The 13521-nt window shown below is 46.9% G+C and overlaps 1 protein-coding gene across 13 annotated transcripts in view; it reads left to right on the plus strand.

Moving 5' to 3' along the window:
• The window catches only part of PRRC2A (proline rich coiled-coil 2A), a 1857131-nt gene that overhangs the window by 122159 nt on the left and 1721451 nt on the right, over positions 1–13521 (plus strand). For all 13 annotated transcript variants that reach the window (XM_078645954.1, XM_078645958.1, XM_078645955.1 and 10 more), the window contains exon 2: positions 3704–3876. In XM_078645954.1, the coding sequence (XP_078502080.1) occupies positions 3765–3876 (112 nt within the window). In that variant the 5' untranslated portion in view covers positions 3704–3764. The remainder of the gene's footprint in view (positions 1–3703; positions 3877–13521) is intronic.

The raw sequence follows: 13521 nt of genomic DNA on the forward strand, positions 1-13521 counted from the left end.
CGTGAGGTAAGCGAATCCACAACTTATAGATAATAAATGCGTTGCCGGGAATCTGATGTAGGACTAATCGGTTGTTTGTTATCTATTTTAGTAATAATAATAATAAAGAGTTTATAAAGCGCCTGGTGACGCCTTCCCGGCGTGTCCCCGCGCTGTGGAGAGAGTAGCTGGACGCAGAGGCCGAGGTTATAGGGTGTACAGGTAGGTTTTTAAGACTTTTCTAAAAATAGTTTCTGTTTCAGCTAGTCTGATGTTCGTGGGAAGGGCATTCCAGTTTTTAGCCGCCAGCACGCGGAAGGAGCGTCCTCCCATCCTGGCCTTCTTTATGCGAGGAATTTTAAGGAGACCCGTTCCCATAGAGCGAAGTGCTCTATTTGGCTCATAGGGTATGGCTAAGTCTTTGAGATATTCAGGGGCTTTCATGGAATTGATCCTGTAGCATATGAGCAATGCTTTGAAGAGGATCCTTTTTTTTATGGGAAGCCAATGAAGAGCATCCAAAGCGGATTTAGAGGGAGCTCTTTTGGGTAACTTAAGGACTAGCCGTGCTGCCGTATTTTGTAGGACTTGAAGCTTTTTCTTGTTCTTTTCAGTTGTCCCTAGAAGAAGCACATTTCCGTAATCAATACGGGAGGTGACTAGTGCTTGGGTCAGGGTGCGTCTGGCCTCTAGCGGAAGAAGGTCTAGAGTGCGATTTAAGATTTTTAGCACCCCGAAGCACTTCCCTACCACTTTGTGGACGTGACTGTCAAAGGAGAGTTTGGGATCAACCCAAACCCCCAAGTTCTTGGCTTCCTTGGCAGGGGTAGGTAAAGGTCCTAAACAGGAGGGCCACCAATCCTGAGTCCAGCTGGTGTCGCTACCACCTATCACAAGAACCTCTGTTTTTGAGCCGTTAAGTTTTAGGCAGTGTTGGTTCATCCAACCTGCCAGCTCCTGCATACAGTTTTTGAAGTTGGTTGCAGCTAAAGTAGGGGCTTGGGATAGCGAGATGAGCAGTTGGGTATCGTCGGCGTAGGATACTAATTTTATGCCATACGATTGTACCACATCTGCCAGAGGAGCCATATACAGATTGAACAGGGTCGGGCTCAGGGCAGAGCCCTGAGGCACCCCCTGTTCAAGAGCAATGCTGTCTGAGAGGAATGAGCCTCTTTGGACCTGAAAGCTTCGGCCCAAAAGGAAAGCTTTAAGCCAGCCTAGTGCTATCTTGGTGACCCCCGCTTTGTTTAGACACTGTAGCAAGATGGAATGTGCTACAGTGTCAAACGCAGCGCTGAGGTCCAGCATGATGAGTGCCATTGTATGACCCTCATCTGCTCCTGCCCGAAGAGTTTCAGTCGCTCTTAGAAGAGCTGTCTCCGTGGAGTAGTTCGTTCTGAAACCAGATTGGGATCCATGTAGGGAGTGGTTGGATTCTAGGTGGACCATCAGTTGTTTGTTTGCAATTTTCTCGGCCACTTTCGCGAGATAGGGGAGCAGGGAGATAGGTCGGAGATTTTCTAAGGTATCCTGACTGATGTTAGGTTTCTTTTTAATGGGCAATACTATCGCTTTTTTCCAATCTTCCGGAAGACAGGCCAAGGAGAAGGATACTTGAATAACATGCCTGAAGTAGGGTTCCAGTACTTGTAGGCTAGTGGCTAGAACTTTTGGTGGAGCTGGGTCCCGAGGGGAACCTGATTTAACGCTTTTACATATATTTATAAGCGTTTCCGTGGGCGGTACAGAGAAGTGTAGAAGACTTTGTGCCGTAGGATCAGTTTCTAAGTTTTCCTTAAAATCGTGACCAGAGGTCATCTGTTCAGAAAAGTTGGCATAAATGTTGGTGATTTTTCCGGAGAAGTACTGGGCTATTTTATTGCAGGTTTCAACCGAGTCATTACAAGGTTGATTGTCGTTGGTAAGCACCGATATTTCTTTGAAAATTTTGTAAAGCTCTTTAGTAATTCCCTAGTCTTGGTGTCTACACTTCTGTTAACTCTACAGAGTACGAGGGCCCGACCGTCTATTCTATGTGGGAGAAGTCCACATGAGGTAATTTTCAGTACTTTCATGTTTCTTTCAGTGTGCAACGTTTATTGATATACAAACTGACTTCAACCCATTATTTTGATGCAGGGACATTCTTTACATCCCCCTGTGGTTGGCAGCAAGTTACAAGAGACTTGTTGTAAGTAGAACAAGCGACCAAATGCATTTCAGCCTTTCTTCTTGTTTTCACACATTGAGAGGTAGGGACGCAGTCAGTGGCCTACATTAAATGTTTTGCTTGTGAGACCATCCTCACAGTTGAGCCTTATGTTACCTTGTCTATTTTTCCAGATTTCCTATTCAGGACATTCCTAAATTTTGTTGGTTAGACGAGTTTAGATATTCAGTAAGTTTTGAGTTTTCTTCATCCATAGAAGTGTGAACCTTGTAGACACATGGTTTGTTTTTTCTAAAGCTGGGAGCACTTTAACGGGTCTCTGGTATTTGGTTCTTATGTTTTGTTGTATGATTTTTGTCAGTGAATTTTGGGCACATTTTCCTAATCAAAGCATCACGACCTTACACGAGACGTTTATGGTGCATATCATGTTTTTTTTTTGTCGCCGACTTCCTTTTGCTTTCACGTCATTGCCATGTCTATGTGCCTCTCTGGTGTGGCCCAGTATTCCATTGCAATCATGTTTTATTCTTCTTTACAGAGGCCCTTGAAGAAGGGATTTGTAGATCCCGAAATGCATTGGGCAACGCCATAATATTGGATGCTTTGTAATTGAGTTTGATATTGACAATGTGATGCTTTCATTATTTATTCATTTTTGTGATGTAGAGTTTAGATATTAATTCTTTGTAAACAGTCAAACTCCACAAATGTGATAAGCCAAATAAAGGCTTGCACAACAGTGTAAAGACAAATGCATCATGGTTGAACTTTTGTATATTGTGTGTTTTTATCTATTGAAATGTGAGATACTTTATTTACGCTGTGCAGTCATCGAGTGAAGTTACTCGTGTACTTGGTTCCACTTGAGATTGAAGACACTTTCATTCTTTCATAGACCCTATAGCAAATATATTTTTTCCTAAGTACTGAAACGTTTGGACCACAACTATTGTGACATAGTCTATTTAGCCAAGCTAGCCTTGACCCCTCCCGATTATCACTTGATCACTCAATTGCGTCTTGGCCCCCCTGTAGTGAGACTTTTATGTGTTTTATAACACCTAAACTTTATACATCTTTACCTGGATCACATTTTCCTTTTTTCTACCTCCCACTTTTGATCATTTCGTTCATCTGTCAATTCACAACTCAAATGTGCATTCACCTCAACAAGGGTTAGAATAACACCTACCCCATAACTCCTTTGAGCCTAAAGACAGGTGCACTATGTCAGTTTCCTGAGGAAACTTCCACCATTTACCTTGCCGTTAAACTATCCTCTAGTGATAGATTGGATCAAGAAAACATTTTGCAAGTTTGGGCAGAGTGTTGACTGTTGTGCCAGAATTACTTGGGTGGTCCGGTAGTCTGTGTATTTCTGTAATTAGTCAACTTGCTGTTGAAGGTGGGTACTTGGCTGTAGTTATGAACATTTTCAGTGCGCCACAGCTGTACTGAATGACTTGAGGTGTACCCTCCAGGCCCAAAATCCCACCAAAATATATATAGCGTTATATATTGAAAACTTTGTTTTTCCCTTCCCTGTAGGAAGAGGCACGTTTCGTGGGGTGTCAGGAGGAACCACCGTACTCAATGACCTTCCAGCGCAATGTCCGATCGTTTGGGGCAAACAGCAAAGGGGAAGGATGGAAAAAAGTATTCTTCGCTCAACCTGTTTGATACTTACAAAGGAAAGTCCTTAGAAACCCAGAAACCTGCCGGTAAGCCTCTCTGGTCTAACAGCACTACCTATTAATTTGCCTTTGTTATGAATGTTCAGCATTGCTCTTGCTTTTTGCACTTCCTTCAGGCACTGTTAAGACTTGACTCTAGTCTTTTAATATTTCAGTTCACCTACCATGCACAGCGTTAACTTAACCATTCATATATTTGTAAGTTTCGGTTTACTTATTTCTTTTTAGTAAAGGTGTTTGCCATGATGGCATTTTAGCAGTGTCTGGTAATTTGTTCACATTTGATTGTTTTTTGAGGGACTGTTGGAGACCAGTAGGTTAATTCTTTAGTTTACTCCGAAAGTCATGGCATGGCCAGTGTTGGCTTGATTTACAAACTAAATTGATTTTAAAGAGTTTTGGTTTATTTGTATTTTTCTAGGCACCATGTCTTTCGGAGTGCTTAGGATTTCAAACAGTATAATGACTTTGGGGCTTTTATATATTTTTAAAGGGAAGTTTGCTTTTAGGCTATGTTAAGAGCAGTTTTTACCTTTTGCCATTTTATGAAATGATATACTGGCTTTTTAGATAGGTTTTATATATCGACCGTTAGGATGAGGAGTGCATGTTTCCCCAGTATTGGAACTTTCATAGATTCCCATGCTTTGTATCATTCTCTGTCGTCGGAATGGGAGCCTCGGTAAATAAAAAATACCATAGAAAAAGGTACAAAAGAGAAAACTAGGCCTCATCTCATTTTGTAGATTATCAAACTCTTTTTGTAAAAGAGACCAAACTTTCTGCAACAACCAATCAGAAGAGCCTCACCCCTTGGAACCTTCCTGAGAGAGCCTCAGAGCCTCAGATTTTCTACCGCACGTTGTGCTGAGGGAGTCTCCACTGGGCTTTTCTCAGTTTTTCTTCTACAACTTGAAAACAACCTTTTTTCTTGTGAAAATCTCTGACAAGGAAAAGAAAGCTTTGTTCAAGGCTTGTGCTACTTGCTCTAAAAAGCGTCTGTATGTAGATGACAAGCATACAGATTGCATTTATTGCTTGTACCCAGGCCACAAAGTTACAGAGTGTAAAATCTGCAGGACCTTCTCTAATAAGACTTTGAGAGACAGGGAAGGACGACTTTTGACCTGGCTCCAAAAGATGAAATCAAGGAAGGAGGTTGTTTCCAGTGAGAATGAGGATTCTACTTCGGCTTCCTCTTCAAGGAGATCAATGAAAAGGGGTAGGTCTTCCCCTTCGACCTCTGCGGAGCCTCCTTCTAAATTCACTCAAAAGATATCTGATGGATCTGGTGGTTCTGATCCCATAAAATCTCCTCACCGAGGTGTAAAGGAGAAAGTGGGATTGAGTGCTGAGGTGATTTCTACTCAAAGTTCCCCAGGAGCCTTCTGTGGCCTCCCAGCCTTCAGAGAAACCAACAGGTTTTAAAAAACCTGCTTCTCTGCCTCAGGACACGAAATCCATGAAGAAATCCCGCTCGTCGACGGTAACATCATCAGGTACATCGATGACGGCGAAAATCCATCATACTGTCAGTTCTGCCCCGTTGACTGGACCGTCGCCGGTGGCGTTGACTAGGACGTCTACTACGGCAGCTTCAACGTTGACGATTCGACTATCTTCCTCGTCGACGAGATTGGTATCCTCGACGAGGGTGACGCTGACGGTGGTGTCGACGAAAAACATAGACGACGACAGCATTGATTCTGACGACGAGCTCGTCGACTGTGCCGTCGACGCTTACACCTTCATCGACGATGATTGGTTCTCCGTCGACAATGCTCTCGTTGACGACGGTTCCGTCGACGCCGACCTCTCTGAAGGTGGAAAAAGTACGGATTGTGATAAAAAGACGGCAAATTACGCCGGAGATGACGTCCCCGCGAAGGGTGACTCCCCTACCTCCTGCTTTAGTTTTTGATGAGGATAATTCGGAGGAGGAAGAAGATGAGGACAATGATGGTCCTTATGGAGATGCTTACAGTCCTTCGCATCTCCGGGTGAAATATCAGGACTCCGATTCTGATGGCTATTATGAGGAGGTGCGTCAACCTCCTCCTAGAGACAGACTGCAGGAACAATCCCAGCAAGGTATGGTGGCAATGCCTTCTTCACTTATATCAGACCTGCAGATGATGCTCATGGACTACAGGAAGCGGTTTCCTTCACAATCTCCTGAAACCATTCACATGGAGGTTCGGCCTCGGAATCCAGAACCTGAGGAGGTTAATCAACCATCTGTTCCGATACATACAGTTCAGGATGATGATTCCACAGATGAGGAGGTGACGGAGGTCCCTAATCCTAAAAGAGAATGGGACGATTACGTGCTACTAGGTCCATCTTCTCCTTCACCTGATCCAGTGGATTCACCACCTGCAGACATAGGTGGTTTCCATAACCTCATGGAGTGGGCTTCCAAACTATTTGGCTTACCTGTAACTACAGTTCAGACGGACTGTTTTCTATATGATTTCAAGGAGTCGTACAAAAGATCCGTCCGCTCGATTCCCATCATAGACCATGTGTGGTCTGAGGGAGTGAAAGCTATGCAATCTCCAGCAACCGTTGTGAGAAGTTGGCCTGATATATAATGTTCACTATTCTAGTGAACACTTTGTATCAGTCCAAACAACCCTTATTTATGTCTGGTTGTAAGTCAACCTGATAGACCAGCTATCCTAGTAGCATGGACACGTGCAGTCTTTAGGCTAAACTCTAGAGGGCGTGTTAAGCCAGCTGTTTTACCATCACATTTACCCCTTGAACACCAAGTGAAAGGACACCACACAAGTTGTTATGAAAATAAACAGGTATTTATTTATAACAAGTCTACCCTGAACTCTTTATGAGTCAGGGAGCTAAGCACACAACAAAACTCTTACGAAAATACTTCAAGTCGCACAATTTACACAAATGCCCGAGGGGCACGAAAAACCATATACTACACAAGTGGAATGCGAAATTACTAGCAGGTAAGTACTATTCTCATAGGCTTTAGAATCGCTAGGACTGGACTACTGAACCTTTAGATTACGAGCAGGAGGCCTAGGGACGTCGTGTGCAGAGTGGGAACTCTCACGCGTAAGGCGGGAAAAAGTCTATGGAGGCTAGTAAAAGCAAAGTTAGTGTTTTTGGGCGAACCCGACTAGGTAGGTCAAAAACGGAAGTCGATCTAGACACTTAGAGAGTTGGTCTACGCTGGAGCACCGGAGTACTCGGTTTACCTAGCCCAGGGGCTGCGGCTGCATAGGGTTCAAATGTCGTCGGGTTTCTTCGTTGATAAACCAGGAGCCTGAAGAAAGAAGTTGCTGGCAGGTGACCAGTGAAGAAGTTCTTGGGGATCCAAGCCTGGATCGGAAAGAGGAAGACCTGTAAGCAGAGGGGACCAAGTTCTGAATCACTAGCCAGTGATTTAGGTGGGCACCAGAGTGGCACCGGGCGAAGTCACCTCAACCAGGTGAGTGGGCGCTGCTGGGCTCTGCAGTCTCTCGGACCAGGAGGCGTTGTCGGCGACCAGGATGGAGGTGCGAGCTGTCCCACGAAGATATCTGCTGTCGACGTCGCTGGACCCAGGATTGGGGCAACAAGTCTTGGCAAATGCAAGCCCACGCGGTGGACTTAAAATGGCGTCTGGAGTGGACCAGGAGGGTCCAGGGTGCTCCTCTGTTGGAGCGGTGTTAGTCGTAGAAATTTGTCGTCAGAGGGCCACTAGCCAACGGGCAAGCGACCTGGACAACGCGGCGAGCAGCAAAGAGCAGAAGGGCCCCACGCAGATCTCGTGAATGCAGGGGAGCTGAACTTCGGTGCTGGAGCTGCTCAGGGTTGGGGCTTCTCTTACCCCAAAGCACTCGGTCGAGGGTCACTCGGGAGTCGTGCTGGTCAAGCGTCGTGCAGTCTTGGAAGATGGCCGGTCCCTCGAGGTCTCGTCACACCCACGAATCACAGCTGGGCTGATGATGCAGGTAGAGGTGCCAGGGAAGCCGGTTCTCGTCGAGCTGGGCAGTCTTGATCCGGTGAGGAGACTTACAGCAGACCGCGATGTTTGGATGGTGCCTGCTGCTGCAGGGTGACTACTCCTTAGCCACAAGGGAGAAATCTTGAGAAGAGTCTTGAGTTCCTTTCGTGGAAAGTTGGTTCAGGATTCAAAGATGATCTACTTTGGAAGGGGGCCTGCTCCTACCTTTATCCTGCAAAAGGGGGCTGGCACGCGACTAAGTCCTGCCCTATGGGTGGGACTAGGAGGGGGGTGGTTACACCCCTCTCCTTTGGCGGGCTTTCCCCAGATCAGGGGCTGGAGTGCCCCTGGAACTGGTTCAAGCCGGCCTATGCACAGTGAGCACCGGGGTGCCACTTGCAGTCACCTTCCTCTAAAGCCCTGCCTACCTAGGATACACAAAATCCTGTCTGGGATGGTGTTGGCACCGCCCCTGGCAGGAAACCCTTTGTCCTTGCCTCCTGTGCTGGGAGGACTCCCAGCAGCAGGAGGGCAGACTTGTGTCTCGGTGGCATCATCCATCTTGTGGAGCTGAGGCTATGTCTGACTTTAACCGGGGTTACAGGTTACATACATGTCGTGTCCCTCTAGAAGGGTGGAATGCTAACCCCGTCGCCAGAATTGGCGAGGGGTTAGTATTCCAATTCGTATGACACCTTACTCGACATGTTTTGATAAAGCGATACCAGAGTTGGCATATAACCGCGAGGATTATAATGCACTTAAGAGTATATGGTATGCGTTATCATGGAACAGCTATTAGGACTTGGTTCCGCAAGCTGCAAACGGGCTCAGCTCATGCCAGAGCACCATTTCACCTTATTCCACGCACTCTGCCTTCAGGATTGTTAAGGCCTGCCATAGGAGTGATTGATAGGTGTCCATTTTAGGTTTAGATATAGGAATACTATATCTAAAGCAAAGGGTGATTACACCACCTTGCCCCAGCTGTCGTGCAGCCAGTTGTGTCAGATTTAGTTAGTCAACCCAGGGGTGGCATAATACATGCTGCAGCCCCTGGGAGACTTCTGGGTACACCTCTGCCCTGGGTACAGGGACTTGGAGAGGGCCCAGTGCCAATTCAGTACCTGGGTACAATTTGGAAGAGAACAGCTAGGCTGTGGGTCTGATTAGCAGGCCCACAGCCAGGGAAAGTCGTAAACCAGTGAAGCAAAAAGCAAAAATCTGGGTGATCATAGGATTGCAGACCCTACTCTCCTACAACCGTCATCCCGGTCTTACCGCGACTAGAAAAAAAATACAGGGCACTGGATGGTAGTCCGGCGTGTCTGGTTGGCCAGCCAAGGCCGGACTCCGTTATCTCCCAGGCGGCCCAAAGGAAGTTTAAGAATCCGGCGGCTCCTCTGACCTCTCTACCGGACAAGGAAGGTAGACGCCTGGACAATGTGGGGAAGAGGTTTTCCTCTATGTCAAGTCTCCTAGTTCGTGCCTCCAATGCGTTGGTGATCTTAGGCCGCTACAATCGTCAGATGTGGTGTGATATGGCTCCTTTGATAGACCAGTTACCGGAGGCTACTAAGATGGATGCACGGAAAATTTTGGATGAAGGAGAGCGGTCTTCTGCAGAAATCATGGACTGCTCCATGGACATAGCGACGACAGCTTTCAGAGCCTTAGCAGGTTCGGCTGTCCTGAGGAGACAAGGCTGGCTTCGGGCGACCTGGTTTCGCCCTGAGGTACAGAACAAGATATTGGATATGCCTTATGACGGTGACATGCTTTTTGGAAAGCATATCGATGAGGCCTTACAGGATATCAAAAAGAACACAGAAACTGCCAAGTCCTTAGGCACTCTTCAATATCGTAAAGTGCCATTCTGAGGAGCGAAGGGAAAGAATTTTAACAACCGAGGAGGGTACCAACAACGTTACTCATATTCTTAATCGTCACAGTCCTACAGGCCACAGTATACTCAGAGGCAAGGTCAATCTGCTTCTTTCTCTCTGCATCAAGGGTAAATGTAAATGTACATGTATTTATATAGCGCAAATCACCGACCCGGTATCTAAGCGCTTGCTTAGGGAACCCGTCCTGGTATTCCCCTGTGAGATACCCCGGCAAGGTATCCACAAGGTGAAAGCCAGGCATCCCGCCGCGAGGGGCCGTAGTGGGGATTAAGCAAGCTATTGCCCAGAGTCGCAGAGTGTGACCCCGTGAGTCGAGTAGGCACCGGAGCGAGAATTGTCGAGTCCGTGGAATTTTTTGAGCCCGAGACCCGCCGAGGCGGGGAATCGAACCCTGGTCCACGGCCGATCTCAGCTTCCGGGTCTGCCGCCTCTAGCCACTGAGCCACGCTTCTCCACTACAGTGGAGAAGGGTAAAGCCGTCAAGGTCGCCAGGGCAGAGACAATGCTAAACGCCAATAGCGGCCTCCTGGCTCTTTCTACTGTTCCTCCCCCTCCGATGACATCAGTGGGGGGCAGGATCTCTCATTGCCTGACGCATACTTCCATGTTCCAATCCATTCAGCTCACAGGCAATACATACGCTTCACGGTAGGCAAGAGCCATTTTCAATTCAAGGTGCTTCCCTTTGGTCTCAGGTCAGCACCACGGATATTTACCAAAGTACTTGCTCCAGTAGCATCGTTTCTAAGAAAGCAATCTCTAGAAGTCTTTCCCTACCTAGACGATTGGCTTATAAAGGCTCCGACCTTCCAAGCAGCCTCCTGGGCAGACAAGTTGCATTCAACTTTTCAGCCACCTGGGCCTGCAACTCAACAAGGAAAAATCGATCCTTTGCCCATCCAGGTCGGCAAAGTTTCTAGGATCTATCCTGGACACGGACCAATGCAAGGCTTTTCCGACGGAATGTCAGAACAAGCTTTTACTGTCAGCTCGTCTCTTGCAAAAGAAAAAATTGCTGTCGGTCCGTCTTTACAATTCCCTGCTAGGATCGATATCATCCTGCATACCATTGATTCCGCACTGCAGGCTTCGTATGCGCCCGCTACAGGAACAGCTGGACAAGCAGTGGTACCAAGCGGAGGGCTCGTTCTACGACAGGATATTGGTCACACCAGCAATGAAGAAAGCATGCAGCTGGTGGCTGGTAAAAGACAACATCTCAAAGGGTTTGACCTTCGCACTTCCTCCATCTCCCATGGTTCTCACCACGGACGCCTCATTAGAAGGTTGGGGAGCTGTTCTGCAGGAGCTACATGTGAGTGGTCATTGGGATCCAGATCAGCGCAGGTTCCACATCAACCTATTGGAACTCAAGGCTATTCACTTGGCCCTAAAGGCTTTTCTGCCACGGATTCAGAATCGTGCATTGCTGGTCCGCGCGGACAACACAACGGCCATGCACTATGTAATCAAGCAAGGCGGGACAAGATCCTGAACACTTTCCAAAGAAGCTCAAGAGATTTGGGACTGGGCAATTCTCCACAACGTTGCTCTCATAAAGCACCATCCTACTTGTGAGACCTAGCTGTTCCGTACGAGCCTAACAGAGCACTTCGCTCGATGGGAAAGGGCCTCCTCATGATCCCCCGTATAAAAAAATCCAGAATGGGAGGTCGGTCTTTCCGCTCCCTGGCAGCAATTAAATGGAACACCCTTCCCATCAATATTAGGCTAGCAAATAATGAAGCCACTTTCAGAAAACTACTAAAAACGTATCTATTTGCCCTTTAGGCTCTTCCCCTCCTTTGATCTCTGACCTTTTTTCCCTCAGCGCGGGGATACGCCGGGAGGCGTCACCAGGCGCTTTATAAACCCCTTTATTATTATTTATTATTATCTTACAGCAGAGCACCTAGCGGGGCTGCTCAATACCACAGCCAATGCGTTGAGCCTCCAAACATAGATCAGTCACGAATGGGAATTGAACCAAGCCATTCTCGACGAGGTCTTCGCATGCTGGGGAACTTCAACCATAGACCTGTTTGCGACTCCAGAGAACGCCAAATGCCAGCTCTTGGCAAGCAGGGATCACCATCGGGGATCCTTGGGGAATGCGCTTTCGATTGCCTGGTGCGGCGCATTTCTCTATGCCTTTCCACCAATACACCTGATCCCGAGACTGCTCAGGAAGATCAAAGCAGAACCCTGCCGGATGATCTTGATTGCACCAGCGTGGCCCCGACAGTTCTGGTACACAGAACGCTTTATACTTTCTCAGGATCTGCCAATTCGTCTGCAGCCGGTTCCGTCTATCTTGACGATGTCTCCAGGTCAGGTGCTCCATCTAGATCTGAGCTCACTCCACTTGACAGCGTGGCTCCTGAGTACTGAGAATTTCAGGACCTGAACCTCACCAAGGAGTGTAAGGATATTCTGTCTCTGGCCAGAGCCCCTAGTACAAATGAGACCTATCGGGCTAAGTGGAAAAGATTCTGTCTCTGGTGTCAGGGACAGAATCTTCACCCATACACTTCGGCTCCACATCAGATTTTGCCATATATTCTTTCTCTGGCTAATTCGGGTTTGGCTCATTCTTCGGTCAAAGTACATCTGGCAGCCATCTCTAGATACAGACGGACATCTTCAGGTCCTTCGCTGTGGTCTGCGAGGATTGTGAAACAGTTCCTGAAAGGCCTTCTCAGGGTTTTTCCTCCGGTCCGCGGCCTCCTCCACCAGTATGGCAGCTTAATTTGGTATTGGTTAATTTGATGAGAGCCCCTTTTGAGCCCATTCATAGGGCGGACCTTACATTTCTGTCATGGAAGCTGACCCTTCTCTTAGCTTTGACATCAGCTACAAGGATAAGTGAGCTCCAAGCGTTTACACCATTGGAGAACCTTTTCTACAGTTTAAGAAGTATGTTCTGATTCTAAGGACAAATCCTAAATTCATCCCGAAGGTTCCATCTGAATTCCATTTAAATGAGCCGGTAATTTTGAATTTTTTTTTTCCACGACCTTCTACTCCAGCAGAGAGGTCTTAACATTCTTTGGACGTTCAGAGATGTCTGAAATTGTATCTGGAACGCACAAAACCTTTCAGGAAGTCTCCTCAACTGCTTGTCTCTTATAGTGCCCCGCGGAAGGGATTTCCGCTGTCGAAGCAGTCTCTCTCGTTGGATTTCCAATACTATCCAATTTTGCAATCAAGAAGTGGGCAAACCGCTGGAACAACGAGTTTGTGCTCATTCAACGAGATCTAGTGGCCCTATTTTCAGGAGTCCCTATCAAGGACATCTGTCAGATACGTGGAGCAGTACTCATATCTTCACGAACCACTACTGCCTGGATTCTTCTGTGAAGAATGATGCAGCTGTGGGACAGGCAATCCTGAGGAATTTTTTTCAATGAGAGGTGAGCTTTCCCTACAAACCCTCCTTCCTGTATTGCACATTTTGCATCACTTGTTGTATTCCTGTCTATGGTACCATTTATGATTTGTTTCCTGTGAGGATAACTATGTAACATGTAATGCTATTCATGTAACAAAATGTGGTTTTATGGCTTACTGCTAGCTATTCTGATACAACGCATGGGAATCTATGATATGGTAACTTTCATAGATTCCCATGCGCCCACCCTCCTCCCCATGGAAAGCTTGGCCTCTTATCAGGTTATGATTGCTGTTACACAACGGCTATGAAAATCTGAGGCTCTGAGGCTCTCTCGGAAAGGTTCTAAGGAGTGAGACTCTTCTGATTGGTTGTTGCAGAAAGTATGGTCTCTTTTACAAAAAGCGGTTGATAAG

Source organism: Lissotriton helveticus, chromosome 5_1 (genome assembly GCF_964261635.1).
Source record: "Lissotriton helveticus chromosome 5_1, aLisHel1.1, whole genome shotgun sequence".
NCBI lineage: Eukaryota > Metazoa > Chordata > Amphibia > Caudata > Salamandridae > Lissotriton > Lissotriton helveticus.